This window comes from Zalophus californianus, chromosome 2 (genome assembly GCF_009762305.2).
Source record: "Zalophus californianus isolate mZalCal1 chromosome 2, mZalCal1.pri.v2, whole genome shotgun sequence".
Classification (NCBI taxonomy): Eukaryota; Metazoa; Chordata; class Mammalia; order Carnivora; family Otariidae; genus Zalophus; species Zalophus californianus.
In genome coordinates this window covers 3,185,424-3,206,908 of record NC_045596.1, presented here as the reverse complement: position 1 = coordinate 3,206,908, position 21,485 = coordinate 3,185,424, and the positions used below count along the sequence as shown (strand labels likewise).

The 21,485-nt window shown below is 60.3% G+C and overlaps 1 protein-coding gene across 4 annotated transcripts in view; it reads left to right on the top strand.

Annotated features, from left to right (window-relative positions):
• HTRA3 (HtrA serine peptidase 3) overlaps positions 1 to 21,485 on the top strand; it is a 32,448-nt gene that overhangs the window by 5,450 nt on the left and 5,513 nt on the right. Inside the window, exons 2-7 of one of the 4 annotated variants that reach the window (XM_027599930.2) lie at positions 5,851 to 5,950; positions 9,936 to 10,158; positions 12,712 to 12,906; positions 13,514 to 13,546; positions 14,800 to 15,006; positions 15,879 to 16,652. In XM_027599930.2, the coding sequence (XP_027455731.2) occupies positions 5,851 to 5,950; positions 9,936 to 10,158; positions 12,712 to 12,906; positions 13,514 to 13,546; positions 14,800 to 15,006; positions 15,879 to 16,055 (935 nt within the window). In that variant the 3' untranslated portion in view covers positions 16,056 to 16,652. Of the gene's footprint in view, positions 1 to 5,850; positions 5,951 to 9,935; positions 10,159 to 12,711; positions 12,907 to 13,513; positions 13,547 to 14,799; positions 15,007 to 15,878; positions 16,653 to 21,485 lie in introns of those variants that run through there. The other 3 variants (XM_027599931.2, XR_003520970.2, XM_027599929.2) reach the window with 3 other exon arrangements.

The window sequence follows — 21,485 nt, the reverse complement described above, 5'->3', positions numbered from 1 at the left end:
GAGGCAAAGAGCCACCGAAGGTTTATGGGTAACAGGTGTGCAAAATGGCAGAGGGGGCCCAGCTAGCGGGAGGCCAGTGCCCTGGGCGGAGAGAGCTGATGAGGCCTGACGATGTCTGACAGAGGTTGGGCAGGGGGCTGTCGGGGCAGATGGATGGCGGGGCCTTTCCTGGAGGCAGGGCGCCTGGAGGAACAGGTTTGAAAAGGCGAGGTGATGAGTGCAGATTAGGTATGAGGGGCACCCTGGTGCGGAGGGTTTCCAGTGGGGCCAGGGTTCCCTGGCAAGAGACTGGCTGATGAGCAACTGCGTCCGCATGTCTGTGGCGGGCACCTGGCTGAGTGAGTGGCATGTCCTCCCTAGGGTCTGAGTATTGCCTCCTCCCGGGCCTTGCTTTGAGGGAGAAAAGCCACCGGGTTTACCAAGGTCAAGGGTGAGACGCCAGGCTTGTGCTTCAGGCTGCCAAAGCCTTAAACACACGTTATTTAGGTCTTGTTGTCATGGCCCTTTGTAAGAAAAAGCTCAGCAGGGGCAGGGACCTACCCCAGGTGGGGGACGGACAGCTCTGCCCAAGCCTAGGCCCCCTGATTCTCCATCTGCTGTGCTGCATGCTGGGCAGATCTCCAGCGCCTTGAGGAAGTGGCTTTCCTGTTTGATTTTGATAAGGGTGTTAAATAAGCAGGTAAGAAAGAGAATAAAGTCACAGACTCCTTGTCGTCAGCACAGAGAAGATGTGGCCGGGACGTATATGTGTGTGCCCTAAACGGAACACCAGGTCTCCTGTAGGGAGGAATCGGTGAACCCTTGGAGTTATGCAGTGCACAACCTGCCCAACTGTATGCTTTAGCCCCTATAGTGCATGATAGGCAGAGCCAGAACTGGGACTCAGGTCTGTTCTCCACGTCCAGCTGCTCAGGGGTGAGTCCCAGCCACCCCACCAGCAAGTCTCCTAAGCTCTCTGCACCTCGGATTTATCTGTGAAATGGGACCTTTCTGGCTGGGTCCCTGGATAATCAGTGAGGTGAGGAATTTAAAGTGCTTTGTACAGCGTCAAGGCTAACAGACTTTAGTGTGAACAGACCTCGATGCCGACAAGTGGGTGTTTCTGACACAAATGGAATTTGTGAGAGAGAAGGAGAGGTAGTGGAGGAAGGGAGATGCTGGAAGGCCGTGTTTGTGGAAGGGAGTTCTACTGACCTTGTGCAGCGTACGACCCAGCCAGGGAGCCTGAGCCCAGAGGAGTCAGCCGCTGGACCAGTCAGGCCAGAGAGTGCTTCCTGTTGGAGGAGGGCCTGGGGCTGACCCCACCTTGGCTTCCGTGGTGACCCAGAGTCCTGCCTGGCCTGTGGTACCCTTTTGGTAAAGGACAGACAAGCTAATGAGGTTAGCACATTACAGGAGTCAGACTGACCCCAAGCCGAAGACTCGCCAAGCTGGGTGCCCCTGGGCAGGACAGCCCATCACTGGCTGAGGACCAGCCCGGAGCAGAGGAGGTACCTGGGGTCAGCGTCAAGGGACCTGGCTCTGGGCCTTGGGTGGGGGGTTCTCCTGGCCTGGGAAATGAGCAAAGATCCTGCCTCACAGAACGGCTTCGAGGGTTCACTGGTCTCATAAACATCCGGGGCCCAGCGTATGGCAGCTGCCGGGCAGGACCCATGCAGCGGGGGGGCCCTGCATCCAGGGACAGGAGCCTGGGGCCTGAGGGCCACAGACCGCAGCACCGTGCCCCTGGAAGCCACAGCAGGATCTGGAGCCCCTGTTCCTGGCTCAGGGGTAGGCAGTCACTTGGGGACAGGCAAGTTTTCAAGAGCAAGAAAAACACAGGGAACTGTTCTAGGAACTAATTAGACCTGGGAGGCGGCTCCTGGGGCTTCAAAGCCTGCCCCTGGTGGGTGAGTGGGGCCTGCGGGTGGGGGCTGGGGCCGTGGAGGGACCCCTGAGATGGTGCATTTGTCCCCACAGAGCGTTCGCGCACCCCCTTGCTCATTCGCTCATTCTCTCACTGCTCCCTGCTCAGTGCTGTGGATTGGGGGCACCCAGGCCATGAGAACAGTCCGAGGGACACGCCTTGGGAGGGGTTACGAGGGGCTGTGGGACCCAGAGGGGTGGTTGTGGTCACTGAGCCTGCTTGAAGGATGAGAGAAGGGCAATTCCTGACAGAGGGAACCAGAGCTGGGGGAACAGGGGGAGAGTGGCAGTAGGCGAGCCTGCAGATACAGATGGAACCCGGATACCCAGCTCCTTGAATGCACTGATAAGGTGTCATCTAGTCTGCAGCCTGTGTTTAGCATTATGGACAGATGGGCACAGCCGGGGCTTTGTGGTCATCTGCTGATGGCCCTTCCATCCCAGCTCATAGCTAACCACTGGGTGACAGGTCAGGGCTTCTTCTGATAGACTAAGGGCAATGACCTCAGATTTAGTGGAACAGAACTGGGTCTCAGTCCCGGCTGCCCATTATGTGCTGGAGGGGTAGTGCCCACAGATGGGCAGGCTATGCAAGGGAAGCCAGGCACACTGTGATCTTTGTTAATAATGGACTTGTGCAGTCCCCAGCCTGCATAGCAGCAGTAAGGTGGCCCTGAGGGATGTCTGAGCTAGTCAGTTTCCCACTCCGGGCTTCGGTCTCCCCATCTGCTTCATGGCATTACGACTATCCGGAGCTGGCACATGGTGAGTCCTCTTTCAGGGTTTGCCACTGTCCCTGAGCTCTGCCACGCAAGAATGTTGGGGCGGAGCCCGGCAGCCCAGCTCCTCTCCCCTCCGCCCCTGGTCCCAGGCGCTCGCTCGCATCCTGGTTGAGCCCCTTCCCCTCCCCGGAGACGCCACAAGACACCTGGCCCTGATTGCTTTGCTCTGTGTCAAATTCCTCCCAACTAGAACTTCCAAGTCCTGGGGATTACAGTTTATTTTTGAAAACAAAACAAAACAAAATGCTAACAGCTGAATCTGGTCGGGACTGACTGTTGACTTCAGAACTTTGGCTGGAGGACGGGGTGGGGGTGGGGGTTGTCAAAACCCCAAATAAACAGAGTCTGCTTTCCAGCCGTGGGGCCCAAGGTTTTCATGTGGGAAGAAGCGGTGGGAACCGAGTCCTCCCTTCCCACTGATTCATGGGGTGATTCATCTGTGTGTGGGGAGGAGGACCAGGAAGCTGGCCCTGCCCCGCCCCACCACCCCCTCCCCACCACCCACCACGGTCGGTCTGCTTAAAGGTACAGGGCCTGGCAGGGCCCAGGTCACCAGCTGGCTGACCCTGGAGCCCCACGGGGGTGCCCCAGGCCCTGGGTCAGGGAGGGCTCGGGCTCTGAAGTCCTTGGGACCTGGATCGAGGCATCCCTGGGCTTCCCTCTGCCCCATCCCCTGCCACCCTGTGCTGTGCCTGGCTGGTCACTCGCCTGTACTTGGTGCAGAGGGCACACAGAGACACTCAGCATGCGTGGATTGAATATGCCCCATGTGAGAGGGAGTGCCAAGGGCGGGGCATTATTCTGGGAACCCCCAGGAGGGAGAGACTCATTCTGCTGGGAGAAGCCTGCCAGGGGCCTGCCTGGAGGAGGTGGGATTTGAGTTGTGCCCAGGACAAGCTGGAGCATCTTGCTAGGGAGCAGTGGGGAATGGTCTGTGTAGGTGAGGCACAGAACGGCGGGTGATGGAGCAGAGACTTGGGGTAAATGGCCCAACAGGTTTCGGGGCGGGGTGACACCTGACGTGGCCCTCGGGGACCGCCCACGCCAGCACGGCACGGCGGGTACGCACCTCGGCTGGGGTGAACCCAGCACACGAGGGAGACCTGCAGACCCTGCCAAGCCCTGACCCGTGGAAGGGAGAAGGGCCTGGGGTGGAGGTCCTCTGAGGTCCCAGGGCCACGGGAATTACCTGGTGAGGAGTGTCCCGTCAGAGACCAGAACCCGACAGGACAGCGATTTCTGTGACTGGTTTCCTTCCTCTGCCTGGAGGCAAGAGCATGGTTTGGGTTCCCAGGGGCCTCAGGGTGGGGGAGACCGAGCTGGCCTTAGCCCCCACAGCTGACTAGTGAAACTAGAGTTTCAGCGACGATTCGCAATCCTGCGTGGAAATAAATGTGTGGAACCAGAGTGGGACCAGCCCCTGGGACCCTTGTTATTGTGAGCTCTGAACCCTAAACCCCACCCCTCCGAGGGTTTTGCCACCCGGGGGAGGGCTCCCAGGCAGGTAGCCCCTGGCCGCCTGCAGTTGGATGGGCGAGGGGCCTCAACTGTGGCCGGCTACAGGCCACGTCTCCCAGCTGGGCTCCAGCCACCCCCGGACAGGCCGCCTTTGATTCAGGCTGACCACAATGGCCTGGGCCCCCGTGTCCCACGCCCGCTGCCTGGCTGAGAGGCAGACATCACAGAATTGGTGGGTGGGGCTTCCTCTCCACCCCTGACCTTGGAGCCTGAGGCAAGCCCTCTCTGGACCCGGAGTCCCAGTGCAGGCATAATGGACAGTCGGGGCATGAGGGAGCCACTGGGGATGGGCGAGGGGCCCCTAAGGAAGAGAGCCCCCAGCCTGAGCTCAGAACATGCCTTCTCCAACTCAATATGCATCTTCAGGCAGGAGGATTTATCACTCAGCCCCACAGTCACCCCACCTTTGAGAGGGAGGCAGTGACCCCCACCCTGGCTGCCCCCTGGACGTGGGGAGAGTAGTCGGGATGTGGGTGGGGCCTGCATGTGCCCACAAATGTTTATGGGGCACGCAGGGTGGCCGCACTCACCATGACACCTCCTGTCCCTCTGGACAAAACAGAAAACCAGATTCTCACTCGATCCTCATACCTCCCAGAACAACCTCAGCTGCAAAACTAGCCTTCACAGGCTGAGCCCTGTTTGCTCACTGACCCAGGTGCCAGGGGGCATGGTGGGCTCCCCTGGGCAGGGAGCTTCACACCTGCAAGTCACATTCCTACCCAGTTCCCACAGGGCAGGAGGGGTCATCTTCAGTCTCAGTTTCAGACTAGGAGTCAAGGCCCAGAGAAGGCAAGTGATTTGCCTAAGCCACACAGCTGGAGGTGGGGTGCCCAGCCAAGCCCGGCATGCGCCCAACTCCAGGCATAAGCTCATTCGGGGACCGCGGGTTCCAGGTAGCACCAGTCTCCGGGGGGAACCTGAGGGGCCTCAGCACATGCCCAAGCAAGGGAGACCAAAGGGGTATGGGCCCCGTGCCACCCACATCCCTCAGGCCTGTGGTCCTGGCAGGCGGCAGCCCCTGCTGCTGACAACAGCAGAAATCTGAGCCGGCAAAGGTTCCAGGGGGGTTCGTGAACTGCCCAGCAAGTTGGACTGGGGCATGGCCAAATTGGATAGGGGGCTCTGGCGACTCAGACATCGGAGTCCCGCAGGGCCCAGGAGGGGGTCACACCATGGCCAGACCGGGGCAGCTCAGAAGGGTGAGTCAGGGGCCCCTGCTGGACCCTTGCCCAATCACTGCTCTGGCCCCAGGGCTGGAGCAACAGGCCAGAGCCACAGGGGAGGGGACGGTTGCCTCAAGCCGGGGCACTGCTGTCTATCAGAGAAAGGGTCAGGGCCCCCGGGGGCTGGCCCAGATCTAGCTCCAATGTCACGTCACTGCTCACAGCCGAGGGCAAGTGTCCTCACTGCTCTGAGCCTCCTGGCACGCTTGGTGGTGTCCAGTGAGGTAATGTGAGGAAGCTCAGCATTAGCCATTCTTTGGGGCAAAGAAACCCCCTCCCAAACGTCTGGGTGTCACTGTGCTGCTGAGTGTGGGGCATTGCTGACGGGCTCTGAACCCGGTGGGGTCCCTGGGGGAGCTTCCTCCTGGGTGGGGGTTCAGGCACCTCACTAATGCGCCTGGTTCTTCCTGCCAGTGCAGGTCTCCACCAGCTGACCAGCCCGCGGTACAAGTTCAACTTCATCGCGGACGTGGTGGAGAAGATCGCGCCGGCCGTGGTCCACATAGAGCTCTTCCTGAGGTGCGTGAGCCCTTCCCAGGCGTCCCCCCATTCTAGCACCAGGGGCAGGCGAAGCCAGGTGCACGTGGGGTCAGGTGGGTCTCCCTGACACCTCCGTTGCGTGTACCCTTGGGGAGGGACGCCCACTCTCTGCCCCTGGTGTCCTCGCTGAGGGGAATGGATATGCACCTGCACCCTCCGGGCTGTAGGTTTGCTAAGCGGGTGTGTCCCAGGGCAGGGGGCGCCCTGGTGTCACAGAGGCTGCCTGAGCTGGTTCTGGGAAGCACTGCTGCCCCGAAGGCTGATTGCCCGTGGAATCCTGGGGTCTCCTCCCAGAGAGACCTCTACTTCCCAAAAAGAAGACATTGGCAGCAGGTCGTCTCAAGTTAAAAGTGTTTCTTCCTTCTGTCTGACTTCACCTCTTGGCCCTTGTGTGTGGAGGGGGCCACCAGTCCGCCCAGATGAGGCTCGTAGGGTCCAAACCCTTCCACGCTGATGGGGGACAGAGGGAGCCAGGCCTCTGTGCACCGGAGTGGACAGTCATCCCGAGGCCTCGGGCCAGGGCACTGGGGCCTTGTGCGTTTGCCTGGCACTTTCCCCGGGGGCTTGGAGGCAGGCCGGTGCCGTGATGCCGACACTGAGGCCCATGGGGGGTCCCTGGGGGGTGGGCAGAATCACTCACTCTTGTTCTCCAGCCCCAGTATGGGGCTCCCAGCTCACTGGGCATGGTGCTTGCCCAGTGGGAGCCCTTGCCACGGGGTGTCACTGCCCCACATCTCTGGAGGGCAGGGACTGTCTTCACCCCTGATGGTGCTTCACGGGGTGAACAACCAATAGCACGAGCCCCCCATCAGAACAGCAGTGCCCTTGGACCAACTGTGTGCTCCGAGCCCTGGTGGCCGCTTTGCCAACATGTGTCTCAATAGCCCTGGTGAGTGCCCACCTCTTAGAGGAGGGAGCTGGGCACAGGCACGACTCACCCTGAGTCAGGACCGGGGGCCCAGCCCTCCGTGCTGACTGACGCTCTGCACCCCGAGGCCCTTTCTGCTCTCACGCACGGCTAAACCCCAGATGCTAGGCTTTGATGTTCCCATTCCCTGGGTGTGGAGTGAGGCAGGGGACCTTCTCCAGGCCCACAGAGCTGCCGAGTGCCGAGTTGGGCTTTGACCCCAGGTCTCTCAGGCCCCAGAGCTGACCCCTTACCTGGCCTTTCTGCGGGCTCCAGACCCGGAGACATGTCGTTGAGGAAATTACAACTGGACACGCTAAGTGGCACATCCCTGGCCTTGCCAGTGGCTCAGATGGGGCCAGTGTCTTTCTAGAAGGCTCCGGGCACCAGCCTCCGAGCCAGCTAATTGCTGACTGCAGCCCAGCCTGGGCAGGTGGCATTGCCTTTGCCACTTCAGCCTTGGAGGCCCATGTCCCAGTGGGCGGGTGGGCAAGACCAAGCAGGCCAGATCCCAGACACAGATGAGATGCTCATCGAGCCTGGGAGCCTCGGCTGTAACCCCTGACCTGGGGGAGGAGGCTGCCGGCAGCCTTGGGCCCCTCCTGCAGCCGGCTCCTACCGTGGGTCCAGGAGGCGGTCAGGTGCAGCCCCCACCCCGGGCCACACTCAGAGCTGGGCGGCGGTGGAAGGTGACCGTGAGAGTGGACAGAGGCTAGGGTCCCCCCGGGGCCGAGTGGCCAGGCTGCCTGACCCAGACGAGTCCCTCGTGTCCTGGGCCACAGCGTCTGTGCCTGTAAACTCGAGGCCTGCTACCATGTAGGGTGATTGTGGGCATTAAATCACTTTGTGTCTGGCTTGGAGGGCTCGGTGACGTGAGCCCCTGACACTGGTCCTGCCCGCGAGGCAGCCTTCTGCACTCCCTCACGTCCCTGAGACGTTGCCCCTCGTGTTCTTTCCCTCCTGCATGGTCCCAGACCCCTGGGGTGCCCTTTCTCCCTCACCTCTGCTAAGCAGCCTCAGACACTGAGTACCTGCTCCGTCCGGGCCCCTCTGGGGTGGCAGAGAGGGTCCGGAGCTGCATCCGGACTCCCTCCTCCCTGGCATCCTGGCCATGGGCCGGGGTTCCTCTCGGCTCTGGTGAGGCTTGGGCATTGTCACGCGTCCGTGAATTCTGATCTCCGACCATTGGACCCCATGTACGGAGGCAGAAGCCGTGTGTGTGTCTGAGCGCGCGCCCCGCCCGGCTCCGTCCAGTGTCCCCTGCCCCGAGTCTCTGGGAGGACGGTGCCTGGTGCAGCATTCACGGAGCAGAGCCTGCCATCGAGCTGGGGGAGCACGCCACCCCCCAGTGCTGCCCTCTCCGTGCATAGGCAGATATGCCACCCCCCCCCGGGAAGCTACCCCCTGGGACCTGCCGTGGGACAACCCCAGCAGAGGCTACGTGCCCATTAGTGCCAATAGCAGCCCTATTTGCTGAGTGACTTCCTGCCTCCAGGCATCACACGCGGCAGGGTACGTACCCCATTTCCTCGCTGGGGAGATTGAGGCCTGCCCACGGCCAGGCAGATAATAAGTGGGACGGGCTGAGATTAGAGTCCCGGCCTGTCTGGCTCCAGTGCTGAGTTGTCACGGCTGTGAACGCCTGCCTGTCCCAACAGGCCCGATGCACAGGGGCCTCCCGTCTCTTCCCAGAAAGTTGCAAGTCACAGATGGTTGTCCCCTCCGTCTGGCTGTGAAATGGGCCCAGGCGTCAGGGACCTGGGCCAAGGCCACAGCTGGAGGAAGCAGAGCTGGGGTCGGCCCCGGGCCCGGGGATTCCAAACCCATCATCTTTCACCCCACGTTGGGCTCTGCTTCTCACCAGCTGGTGCATGGCTGCGGCCGGCCCCACGTCCAGGCCCCCGCGACCAGGTCCCCACGTCCAGGCCCCGCATGTCCAGGCCCCCATGTCTCACATCCAGGCCCCCACGACCAGGTCCCTGCATCCAGACTCCGCATGTCTAGGCCCCCCACGTCTCACATCCAGGCCCCCACATCAAGCCCCTGTGTCCAGGTCCCACATGTCCAGGCCCCCCACGTCTCACGACCAGGTCCCCACGTCCAGGCCCGACATGTCTAGGCCCCCCACATCTCACATCCAGGCCCTGCATGTTCGGGCCCCCCATGTCTCACGTCCAGGCCCCGCATGTCCAGGCCCCCCACATCTCATGTCCAGGCCCCCGTGACCAGGTCCCCACATCCAGGCCCCACATGTCCAGCCCCCCCCAGAGTCTAGGCCCCCTGCATCCAGCCCCCACATCAGGCCGCCACGTCCAGGCCCCCGCGACCAGGTCCCTACGTCCAGGCCCTGCATGTCCAGGCCCCCCGCGTCTCACATCCAGGCCCCCACTACCAGGTCCCCACGTCCAGGCCCCATAAGTCCAGGCCCCCCACATCTCACGTCCAGGCCCCCATGACCAGGTCCTCACATCCAGGCACCACATGTCCAGGCCCCCCACGTCTCACATCCAGGCCCCCACGACCAGGCCCCACATGTCCAGGCCCCGCATGTCCAGGCGCCCCGCGTCTCACATCCAGGCCCCCACTACCAGGTCCCCGCGTCCAGGCCCCATATGTCCAGGCCCCCCACATCTCACGTCCAGGCCCCCATGACCAGGTCCTCACATCCAGGCACCACATGTCCAGGCCCCCCACATCTCACGTCCAGGCCCCCCACATCTCACGTCCAGGCCCCCACGACCAGGTCCTCATGTCCAGGCCCCGCATGTCCAGGCCCCCCATGTCTCATGTCCAGGTCCCCACATTAGGCCCCTGTGTCCACACCCCGCGTGTCCAGGCCCCCCCCGTCTCACGTCCAGGTCCCCCATCCAGGCCCCCCGTCCAGGCCCTGCATGTCCAGGCCCCCCATGTTTCATGCCCAGGCCCCCACATCAGGCCCCCGCATCCAGGCCCCGCGTGTCCAGGCCCTCCATGTCTCACATCCAGGTCCCCCATCCAGGCCCCCCGGTCCAGGCCCCCACCTGCCCTGACGGCCCGCCTGTGCCTGCCTCCCCGCAGACACCCTCTGTTTGGTCGCAACGTGCCCCTGTCCAGCGGCTCAGGCTTCATCATGTCGGAGGCCGGCTTGATCATCACCAACGCCCACGTGGTGTCCAGCACCAACACCGTCTCCGGCCGGCAACAGCTCAAGGTGCAGCTGCAGAACGGTGACAGCCACGAGGCCACCATCAAGGACATTGACAAGAAGTCGGACATCGCCACCATCAAGATCCACCCCAAAGTGAGTGGGCGGGGCAGGGCAGCACCTTCCCAGACCCCAGAGCTCGGAGCGGCGCTGGCCCGACCTTCCCGCGGGGCGCTTGGAGGAACCGAGGCCCAGGGAGCACCCGGCAATTTGCTCCCAGTCACGGGTCAAGTCAGACTAGAACCGGGGTCTGCAGACCCCCACACCATTCTTCCCCGAGCTGCCAGGCGCAGAGCTGGGCTGCCGTCCCCCCGCCATTCCCGCAGGGAGGCCCTGCAAGGCCCAGGGACGGTCCCGGTGTCCCTCCTGGGCTGACTCCGGATGTGGCTGTCCCTGTGTAGCCGACAGAAGCCGTGGGGAGCCCAGGGACATATGCCCCGGTCCCTCCATACGCGGTCCCCTCAGCTGGCCGGACAGCCCACAGCGGGGCCACCCTCCCCCCCCGTCAGTGCCAGCAGCTGTGTCCGGAGGCCCCCCACAGCCCTTGGCAGAAGGGGGTCAGTGTCCTGCTATTTCAGAGGGGAAACTGAGGCTCAGAGAGGTTAGGCCATTGCCCAAGATCGTGCTGACCTGGGGTAGGGCTGGCCCAGGGTCGTGGTTAGGACTGTCAGTGAGGGCCGCCGTGGGCCACCCGCGCCGTGAGGTCGGCGACCCGTGGGGCCGCCTGTGCCGGTGAGTCTGGCTTGGCTGACCTTGAATCTGGTTTCTGCTCTCTCTGAATAAAAGTGTACAGTTTGGGTGATAATGAGTCTCTTGTGAGGAGGTTCCTTCCTGCCCCATCAAGGGAGAAGAGATTGACCCTAACGTGGGCCCTTCCCCACGTTTGACCCTTTGATGGCAGTTACGGAGCCTGGGGACGCCGTGTCCATTCCAAAGATGAGGACACTCAGGCTGGGGGGGGGGCAGGGCAGGGGGCGTGCTCAAGGGCGGGGGTTGGCAGCGTTTGCGGTGAGGCTCCAGGTAGTAAATACTCCCGGGCTTTGTGGGGCCTGCGCTCTCTGTGGACACCTCCCAACTCTGCAGCAGCCGCAGGTGATACAAACACGTGGCTGGGTTCCAATAAAACTTTATTTACAAAAGCAGCCCGAGGGCCACAGTGCGCAGCCCCTGCCAAGGACCCCCACAGGATGATGCAGAGCCAGCCTGGACCCCGGGTCTGGCTGCCGCTGGGTCTCTCCTGTTCCCAGGGCTGCGGCCGAATCCTGGGGCGGGGCACACCCCGGTGGCCCTCGGTGGCCACAGATGCTGGTGGAATCCGTAAGGCCCATGTGCCCTGGTGCCTGCAGGCACGATCAGCACCCACCGCTTCTCCTCGACAGCAGGAACTGCCCCTCAGCTCCTGAGTCCTGTGCGTGGGCGCTCCCCCAGCTTTGGGGAGAGCTGCTGCCCTCAGCCGCTCAGGTGCAGTGAGGAAGAGCATCCCCAAGGCCTGGGCGTTGTCATCCCTCCCTCTGTGGCCGGCCGGTGATGGAAGTGTCGTCCCTGTGGGTCCTCACCTTCCGCCTGGGACTCTCTGTGCCAGGCCCCCCGCCCTCCCACCAGATGGAATCGGGCAGTCAGAGGGTTGGAGGTGTGCGGTCCTTGTCCAGAGCCAGCGTGAGGCCCCTGTGATCGGGGCACGATGGTCACCAGGAGCTTCTTATAAAGCTTTGTGTCTGCAATCATTCCAGACCCCCAGAAGCCTGCAGACGTAGTGCCCCGCACCTGGCCACCCCAGTGGTGGCATCGGACGTAAGTGGTACGACACCAAATCCCCAGATTGACGGGGGTGCTGGTGAGAGCGCCCTGGCTCCCGTCGATGTCATGGACACTGGTGCGTCCACTCAGCACCTTAACCAGGGCTCGGGAGTGCCTGCTCTGAGCATGCTCTCTGCAGCATCCAGACCATGGAGGCAAACCCAACACGGCCAGCTCCCAGAGCTCCCAGTCTAGCTGCAGAGTGGACAGACAGACTGGCTCCACTGGCTCCACGTGGAAATGGAGCGAGCAGGTGTCTCGGTGTGCAGGGGGTGATGGCAGAGCTTGGCTAAGTCACTTTATGGCTCTGGGCCTCAGTTTCCCTGTGTGTCTATACTGGGAGATCAGGTTGAGCTGGATCAAGGATTCCAACAGTAGGGTTCTGGGTCCTCACCTGGACTCCAGGCTTCCCACAAGACTCTGGTCATATGCATCATCAGTTTGCGTGTGATGCATTTTGGATGGTATTCATAGCTCCTATCAGATTTCAGAGGGACCTGTGACCATTGAACTTCTGGACTCCAGGACCAGAGAGGCCATGCCTGGCTGTGCCTTCTGTGCATCCTCCCTGTGTGCGACCCCTGCAGCTGCCTGGGGAAACCCGTGGTTGGTCACAGAGCGGCTGAGCCTCTGTTGCAAGAACTCCAGCCTGAGTCTCTCCTACTACGGGTCAGCTGGAGGCCAGCCTGGCCTCCGTCTGAGTTGGCGACTTGCCTTGGCCTTCGCCCCTGACAGCTCTATCCAGCTGCTCCTGCCTTCCTGGGACCACCCCGCTGGGGGCCTGGCCTTGATCTGGCTCCGGTCCCACCAAAGGCAGTCGGCTGAGCCTCCCTCCCCGTGTCCCCCCTCCAGAAAAAGCTGCCGGCCCTGCTACTGGGCCGCTCGGCAGACCTGCGGCCCGGCGAGTTCGTGGTGGCCATCGGCAGCCCCTTTGCCCTGCAGAACACCGTGACCACGGGCATCGTCAGCACGGCCCAGCGGGACGGCAAGGAGCTGGGCCTCCGGGACTCAGACATGGACTACATCCAGACGGATGCCATCATCAACGTGAGTCCCTGTCCCCAGAGCCCGCCCCATCACTGAGCACATCTAGAAAGTTCCTTCTTTACGTTCAACTGAGCTTGGACTCCCTGTGACTTCTGCACCTGGGTGCCGGGTCTGCCCTGGGGGTTAGAAGCTGCTGCCCTTGAGCTGGGAGAGCCCTTCAGGGACGCAGAGAGTCTCTGCCCAAGTCACCCCCCCACCAGCATTCCTTTTGTCGCAGTTAGTATTGTTACTGTAGCTGAGGGCACCTTTCACGCTCACAGAGCGCCCACCCTTCTGGGTTTGCCGTGGTTCGGGCTCTTCTGGAAATGTGAGCCTTTGTAGAGACGCTCGCGGCCGGTGGGATGTAACCGAGCCATGGAGCGAGCCTGGAGGCAGCCTATGAGTCTGTGTGGGGCGCACGGGTCATCTGACAGCCGTCCGTGTGGCCTCTGGGGCCCAGGCTCCCTTACCTGTGAAATGGGGGTGCAGTGAGGCCTTTCGATGCCATTGGGGGTGAAATTCGATGACCCATCTCTGGGCTGGTTGGAACGAGGGTCGGAAGACAGAGCTTCGGGGACCCTCGGGTGGGCTCAGGGCTGGGCTCACGTCGCGTTTCCTCCCCCTGCAGTACGGGAACTCCGGGGGACCACTGGTGAACCTGGTAAGTGTCCCCAAGAGCAGAGGCCTCTAGTTTTCCGGGACTCTGCTCACATGGCAGTACAGCCTCGAGGCGGGGTTAGAATCCCAAAGATGGGCCTTGAATCTTCAAAGCCGACAGCGAGGCCGGAGGTCTGGGAGGAGGACATGACCCCAAGCACATGCCGCCCTGGGCCCCCCATACCCCGTACACCCCAGAGATGCTGGGCTGTCTGAGGAATGAGGCTGACCCGGAACAATGGCCAGGCAGGGCCACGTGCCCAGCGAGGACCTGGGGCAGGGGAGACACTGGTCAGGGCTGCTCACTGCTCTGGGCCCCCCATCTTTGTGTTTACGTGTGAGGTGAGGGGGCATCCCTGTCCGTGTTCCCAATCCTCTTGGGTCCCCCCGCCCCCCACGTCTGTCCTGGGCCCCAGAGTCAGGCTCATTCTCATCCCAGGTGAGATTTCCAGAATAAACCAGGAGTTCAGGTCAGAAGTCAGTTCAGCTCCTGGGCCCCAAAGTATCGGATGCCGCCCCCACCCCGGGAGCGCCCATCCGTGCTGGAGCGTGTCGGACATGAGCACGCCCGGGTGACGTGAGCAACAGTGAGGGGCCTCTGGAGGAATCGCAGGCAGGGAGGGCTTCCTGGAGGCGGGAGCATCTCATCTGGGCCGTGGAGACTGTGGGTTTGGGGTTGAGGGGACATGCAGGAGAAAGCTAGGCCGGGGAGAAGGCACAGCATGAGCGGGAGGGCTCAGAGGGAGCTTCACCCTGCCCCCGAGCAGCCCCGGAGGAGTGCACCAGGACCAGAGCCCCAGCATGGGCGTTCACAAAAGCTCATGCCCATGGGCTTTATGCTGGAGGCCGGAAATCAGGGGTACGTGCCAGGCTGGGAGGAGGAGCACCTTCCTGGGAGGGTGTCAAGAACGAGGTGTCTGGTGACCCAGGCCGTGGCCTTGAGGGGGTGCAGGGCAGGGGTGGGGTGGGAGGCCAGCTCCTGGGGGACAGACAGGGTGGGTGGGTGCTGGAGAGCTGCCCTGGCCACGTGCTCCCAGCTCCACTTCTGGAAGCACTGGGGAGAGAAGCTCCGGTCCCAGAGGCCTTGTGACGCCCTCTCCGGGCTCCAGCCCCTCTGGATGCTGCCAGGGTAGGGGGTGTCCTCCTCGGTGGGCACTGCCTAAGGGGCAGATCTGAGCAGGGGAGAGGAGGGGCAGGTTTGGAAGGAGAGGTAGGGAGGTCCCTGACCCAGAGGTGAACCCCAGAGGGCCTTTCCAGGACAGCTCGGGACTGCCCTGGGAGCCTCGGGGCAGACGCGGGACTTGGTACTCGGGCTCCCGGGTGATCGCCCCTCTGACCGCCCCGCCCAGGACGGCGAGGTCATTGGCATCAACACGCTCAAGGTGGCGGCCGGCATCTCCTTCGCCATCCCCTCGGACCGCATCACACGCTTCCTCACGGAGTTCCAGGACAAGCACGTCAAAGGTACAGCGCCGCCCCGGGGGCTGCTGAGGCAGGGGACCCCGTGCTTCCCTGCTCACCTCGTGCCCGTCCTGAAGTCCCCAGAACTCCACACCCCTCAGCCGTGGCCTCCTCCTCCCCTTACCTCATGGCCGCGTGAACCCCCACCCCTCCCGATGCTCCCCTTCTGGCGGGGGGAGGGGGTCCCCCGCCCACCTCCCACCTCCCGTCTCCCACCTCCAGCGGCCTGGGCCACCAGGCTCCACTTCTCTGGGCTGCTGCAGACAGAACGGGTCTGTCCTTTCTTCCTCCCTCTCTCCTTCCTTCCATCCATCCATCCATCCATCCATCCACCCATCCACCCATCCACCCATCCAGCCACCCATCCACCCATCCGCCCATCCACCCTCCTTCCCTCCTTCCCTCCCATCTGCTCATCCCTAAGGACTCCCTCTTTTAGCCTGTTGGTCATGTAGCCTGTCCAGGAGGGTATTCTCTACTCCCGGGGAGCAGAGCCCAAGCCCCTGATCCTTGGAAGGCATCTTCATCTCAGCCCCATCTCCCCATTCGCACAGGGGTGTCCAGCTCTCCCTGCCCACGCCTGGATGGCCGTGAGCACCCACCTGGGGGAGGCCTTAGCCAGGCACAGGTTACTCTCCCCAGTGAGGGCCTGCCCATCACCTTCTTAAAGTTGGTGGTCACAGCTGCCTTCCAAAGGAGGGTCCTACGTCTCCTGATCTCAGGAGGTTTCCTGGTGCCCTCCACTTTCCCGCCTTTCATTTTAGCCCAAGTGAACGTCTCCCGCCATTTTGTCTTCCATGCCCACCTGGCCAATGCCCAGACTTGCCTCGACCCCACTACTCACACCTTCAAATTGCTTCCATGTCTCCTCCCAGCCCCCTCACCAGCAGTTCATTGAGAGCAGGGGGCTTCCTCATGCTTGCCTGATCCTCCACGATCCCACCAGCCAAGCACATGGAGCCCAGTGCAGCCAAGACCAGTGCCATGAGGACTGGTCACGCGAAGAACCGCTGTTGAGGACTCCGTTGGGTTCATCGGGGTCCCTCATGTGAAGATGGCCTGGAGCCAGGGTAGAGCCCATCTTCCCTGAAGAAGCTCAACGCTTCTTCTATTGGATGGGGGGGCGGTATCTAACCCCACATCTTTTCTCCTTGGCTGCTAGGAAGCTCAGAACTTAACCCAGGGTTGCACCTTCACACCTGGCATAGCCTTGGTGCTTTCTCTAATAACTGAGCTTTTCTAGTGTGATTATCCTCTGCTCCAAGGGTGCCTTTCACTTTGGCTCCCTTCCTGGAAATCGGTGGAGCTGCATTTTGCAGACTGAGCTGTCAGGTGACTGTTAGAAATCGGATGATAGCAGCCTCTTGCTTCTTGCCTCGCTTCCTCTCCTCTCTCAGAACCCACCAGGGGCCAGCAGGGTCCGTTCCTTTGTGGTGCAGAGACTATCCCTGTCAGTGCTGACCTCACCCCAGATACCCTGGGAAACTCTCAGGCCCTGTCCCCAGAGCTGTCACCTCCCCCAGGACATGTGGACTCATCAGAAAGCCCAACAAATCTTAGCTGGATGACTGAATCTATAATTTAAAGCCCTTCTGAAGCTGACTGGTGTTTACTCCTGCTTTTTTGTCTTAATAAAATGATCAAAATACTTAAACCCAGTTAATCTAAAGTTCTTTAAAACAAGGCATCCTTAAATTAAACCAAGGAGACATTACAGTGCATTTCTTGTTCCTGTCTAGGTATGGGGTACAGAGGCCTCTGGGTGGCTCTCAAGGGAAGAGGGGCCACCATGCTGGTCCAAGGGAAGCTCCGCTTCAGGCCACAGGAGAGTTTGGGGGCTCAGCCAGGTTTAGGACTAGAGCGTGCCCCCAGGGGTGTTTGGGTCAGTGCGGCTGGTTGGCTATGGATACCTGGCCCTCCGTGAACCGTGGGGTCCCATCCAGCCTGGGGAGTGGAAACGTCACTCGTCTCCTGCCCCAGGGGTCTCTGTGGCCTATGCGCCCAGGGAGAGCTGCAGGGAGGCGCTGGGGTTCCGGCAAGAAGAGACTGGAATGCCCATTCCCTGGCCTCCAGGTCACAGGCAGACTAGGGACACCTGTGGGCTAGAGTGTTCCCCCCAGGCCTGGAGGCAGCAGCCGGAGGCAAGGGTGTGGCGGGGCAGCACCTGTGCTCTGCAGCCCCCTGTCCCTTCTCCAAGGTCCACCTAGGCTTTAGTGTCCCCGAAACCTGAGCTCGGCTCTCCGCAGCCCGGGGCTAGGACCGGGGCTAGGACCGGGGCTAGGACCGGTGCTCAGCGCTCGGGGCTGCAGCGCGGGGCTGGGGCCAGAGGGGCCCACAGCGGATGTGCGCCTGCGCGGAGCCTGGACTCCCGCGGGCAGAGAGCCCAGCTCACGGCAGCCGGGAGCTTTTACTCTAGACGGGGCGGCGGGCTGCAGGAGCCCCCTTGTATCCCGTGAGGGGGGCAGGAGAGGGGTGCAGGGGTCCGGGGGCACGGGGGGGGGCAGCGGGCTGCGGGAGCCCCCTTATGTCCTGTGAGGGGGGCAGGGAGAGGGGGCGGGGGGGCGGCGGGCTGCGGGAGCCCCCATATGTCCTGTGAGGGGGGCAGGGAGAGGGATGCGGGGTACGGGGGGGCGGCGGGCTGCGGGAGCACCCTTATGTCCTGTGAGGAGGGCAGGGAGAGGGGGCGCGGGGTGGGGGCGGCAGGCATGGGCTGGCGGGGAGCCACGGGTGCTGGGGGGGATTCTGCTGAGGGAAACCAGCGGGGCCGAGGCAGGGGTGACGGCGGCTGCAGGGTGAGGCGTGGTTGGGTCCCGGTCAGTGTTGAACTGGGAGCCAACAGGGCTTGCTGGAAGGCGAGATGCAGAGTGTGAGCGAGGTGGAGGGGCAGCTCCTGGGATGGGGGTTCAGGGGGCAAATCAGGGGTCAGCCCTGATGCCCGCAAAGCACCAGGCGTGAGCTTCTCTCTGGCTTGGTTTGGGGTTTTGTTGAGGTGAAACTCACGTTCCGTACAGCGAACCCCTTTCAGTGCCCTGTCCAGCTGCGTTAGTGCCCTCGCAGTGTGGGGGGCTGCCGGTCTCTGAAGGGAGCGATCGGTACCCAAAGCCGGCTCTCTTCCCCCTTCCCCTCCCTCTCCTCGGTCCCCCAACACCCTCCCCTTCCCTCCTCCCCCTGCCTATCATTTCATTTCCTTCACTGGCTTTCTTGCCTCACGTGGGTCCAGAGTGTTTCCGTGGCCTGTGTAGCAGGAAACAAAGTCGGGACCTTCAGCCCACCTCCATGTTCCCAGCACAGCCCGCGGGACCCTCCGCATTTCGGTGATCTTCCGTGAAGGAGGAGACACAGGGTTGTCTGCTGACCCGGAAACTCAATCAGGCCACCCCGCACCAGCCCCACCCACCCGGGTTTCTGGAGAAGCCACATCTGGCTGAGCCTGCTGGCTCTGGGGTGGGCCGTGGGCTTCCAACCAAGGTCTCTAATAGGATGGCCTCTGCCTCTGGGGGGACAGGGCTGCCCCTCTGCCTAGCCAGGGCGCTGCTCACACACAAGCACGGGAAGCTCAGCCTCCTTCCTGTTTTGAAGCATGACCTTAGGGTTCTGAGCGATGCTGACGAGGGGCCAGCACCCATGTCAGGAGCAGGATGGTGGGCCTTTCTCCAAGCTCTGAGAACCTCACCCCGCCTATGGACGGAAATGCCTTCTAGGGAGTGACTCCCAGATTTCCATCACCAGCCTGGCCCCGTCGTGGAGCGCTGCACTGGGATGAGCAGCTGCCCTTGCCCTACAGATGCTTCCCAGCCGAGGGGTCCTTTCAAAACGTAGGGCGGACCACGTAGGGCAGACCGCACTCTGCTCCAAAGCGTCTGGGGCTGCACTTGCTGGGGGTAAACACGAAAGCCACCGACCCAGCGGAGCCATGGGCCAGCCCCTCGCCCCCGTCCTGCAAAAATGTTAGTTGAGATATTTTGCCCACTTTAAAAACTTGGGTTTTTTGTGTTTTTACAAGGTTTTGAGAGGGTCTGGGTGCATTCTGGATGGGGGCCTTTGTCAGAGAGACGAGCTGCAAATGTCTCCTCCCGCCGCTTAACTTCATTCCCCTGACGGGTGCCTTCAAAGAGCGGGTGTTTTGTCAATTTTTATGAAGTCTCATTTGCCAATTATTTTTTTAATGGATCGTTGCATGTGGAATTGTATCTAAGAAATCTTTGCTAACCAAAGGTCAGGGATATCTTCTCCTACCTTTTCTTCTAGCAGTTTACTTTCTGAGGTCTTCGAGTTAGGATGACAATGCAATTTGAATTAATTTTTTAAAAGGGTGCAACGTATGAATCAAAGTTCTTTTTTTTTTCCCCCGCTTTGGAGAGTCAGTTGTCCCGACATCGTGTGTTTTTCTCCACTGAATGGCCTTTACTCCTTTGTCGAAAATAAAATGAGCCCATTCTGTCCCACTTGTCTGTCTGTCCTGATTACTGCAGTTCTGCTGAGTCTTCAAGTCAGGCGACATCAGCCCTCCGGCTTTGTCCCGCCTCCAACGTCATTCTGGTTTTGGGGGATCCTTTGCATTTCCACATGGATTTTAGAATCAGCTTGTCAATTCCTGATTTCAATTTCAGTTGTTTCAGTTGTTTCTATGTTGAAGTTCAATTTCCGATTGTTCGTCACCAGAATATACAAGTAACGTTGATTTTCGTATGTCGACTAATCATGAGAGATCCCGTGACCTTCGCAGCTTATGCTGGTAGGACTTTCTGTGGGTTCCATCAGCTTTTCCACACAGATGATTCTGCAGTCTGTGCACAGAGTCAGTTTGGCTTCTTTCCAGTCTGGATGCCTTTTCTCTTGTTCTCGCCGGGATGGAGCCTCCGTAAGATATTAAATAAGTGGTGAGAGTGGATGGGCTGGCGTCTTTCCTGCCCTTGGGGAGAAGTCTCTATCTCTCACCAGCAAGGAGGATGCTCGCTCAATGTCTCTTGCAGGCGTCCTTCATTAGGTGGAAAAAGTTCCCTTGCATTCGTAGGTTTTTCAGGAACAGATGTTAGAAGATTTTGTCAGACTCCTTTTCTGCACCTTTTGAGATGGCAACTTTCCTTTGTAGTCTGTTCATGTGGTAAATTGCTTTGGCTGATTTTTGAATGGTAAACCATCCTTGCATTCCTGGGATAAAGCTCCCTCAGTCGTGATGCATTATCCTTGGGATATGTTGTTGGATTTGATTCACGGAACATGTCTAAGGGTTTTCTGCAGCCGTCTTCGTGAGGGGTGTTGGTCTAGTTTTCTCTCCTGGTTTTGGCATCAGGATGATGGTTGGGAAATTTTTAGGAAGAACACTCCTCCTGTGCCTCTTGTCTATCCTCAGTTCTCTGCTATGACACCGTTTCACTTCTGACACCCTAGTGACCAAATGCAAGGAGCTTCCCCACACCAGCTGGCTGTCCTACTGTTTCACCCAAGTCTAACACTGTCTACATGGAGGTACTGTCAGAACTCACAGTTAAGGTCGCACAAGACCGCCCCCCACTCCAGATGCCAATCACAAGTTCAGCCTGTGCTTCTGACCCACCGGCTAGAGATTGGGGGTTGCCACGGCCACTTCCTTGGGTTTGATCATTTGCTGGAGCAGCTCACAGAGCTCAGGAAAACAGTTTACTAGCTAGATGACCAGTTTGTATATAAAGAGGTATAATTCAAGAACAACAATCGGAGAGAAGCACAGGGTAGGTCTGGGAAAAGACACAGAGCACCTCCACGTCCACCAACCTGGAAGCTCTCTGATCCCTGCTCTTGGGGTTGTATGGAGGCTTCTTCATGTAGGCACAATTAGTTCAAATCACTGCCATTGGTGATTATTTGCACGTCCAGCCCCTCACCTTTCCCCAGAAGGGGTGTGGAAGTTAGGGCTGAAGTTCAACCCCGTAATCACATTGTAGGTTTCCTGGCAACCAGACCCATCCTTAGGGGCTTCTCAAAACCACGGCAGTTACATACACTCGGGAGTGGTTGAAAGGGGCTTCTTGTAAGAGTAACAGAAGACGTCCTTCACACATGTATCACCATGAGGCTATTTCAGGGGCTGGCAGCAAAAAGATGTCCCCAGAGTGCTTGTCACAGGGAATTACAGAAGTTTTAGGGGCCGTGTGCTGGAAACCATAAACGAAAACCAAAACACATATTTCTTATAAATCACAACATCCCAGAGGTGTTCACTCATTTTCAGTTTTCTAGAAGAGTTTCTGCAGAGTTGATACTATTTCTTTCCTAAACATTAGGTAGAATTCTCCTGTGGGACCATCTGGCCCTGATGTTTTCCTTGTAGGAAGATTTTTAACTACAAAATAAAGGCAGGGCTACTGTGGTTATGTGCTTCTTCTTGAGTGAGATCTGGCAGTTTGGAAACTTCAAGAAATGTATGCATTGTATCTGAGTTGTCAAATGTGTTGGCATCCAGTTGTTCATAATTACATCTTACTACTCTTTCAGTACTGTAG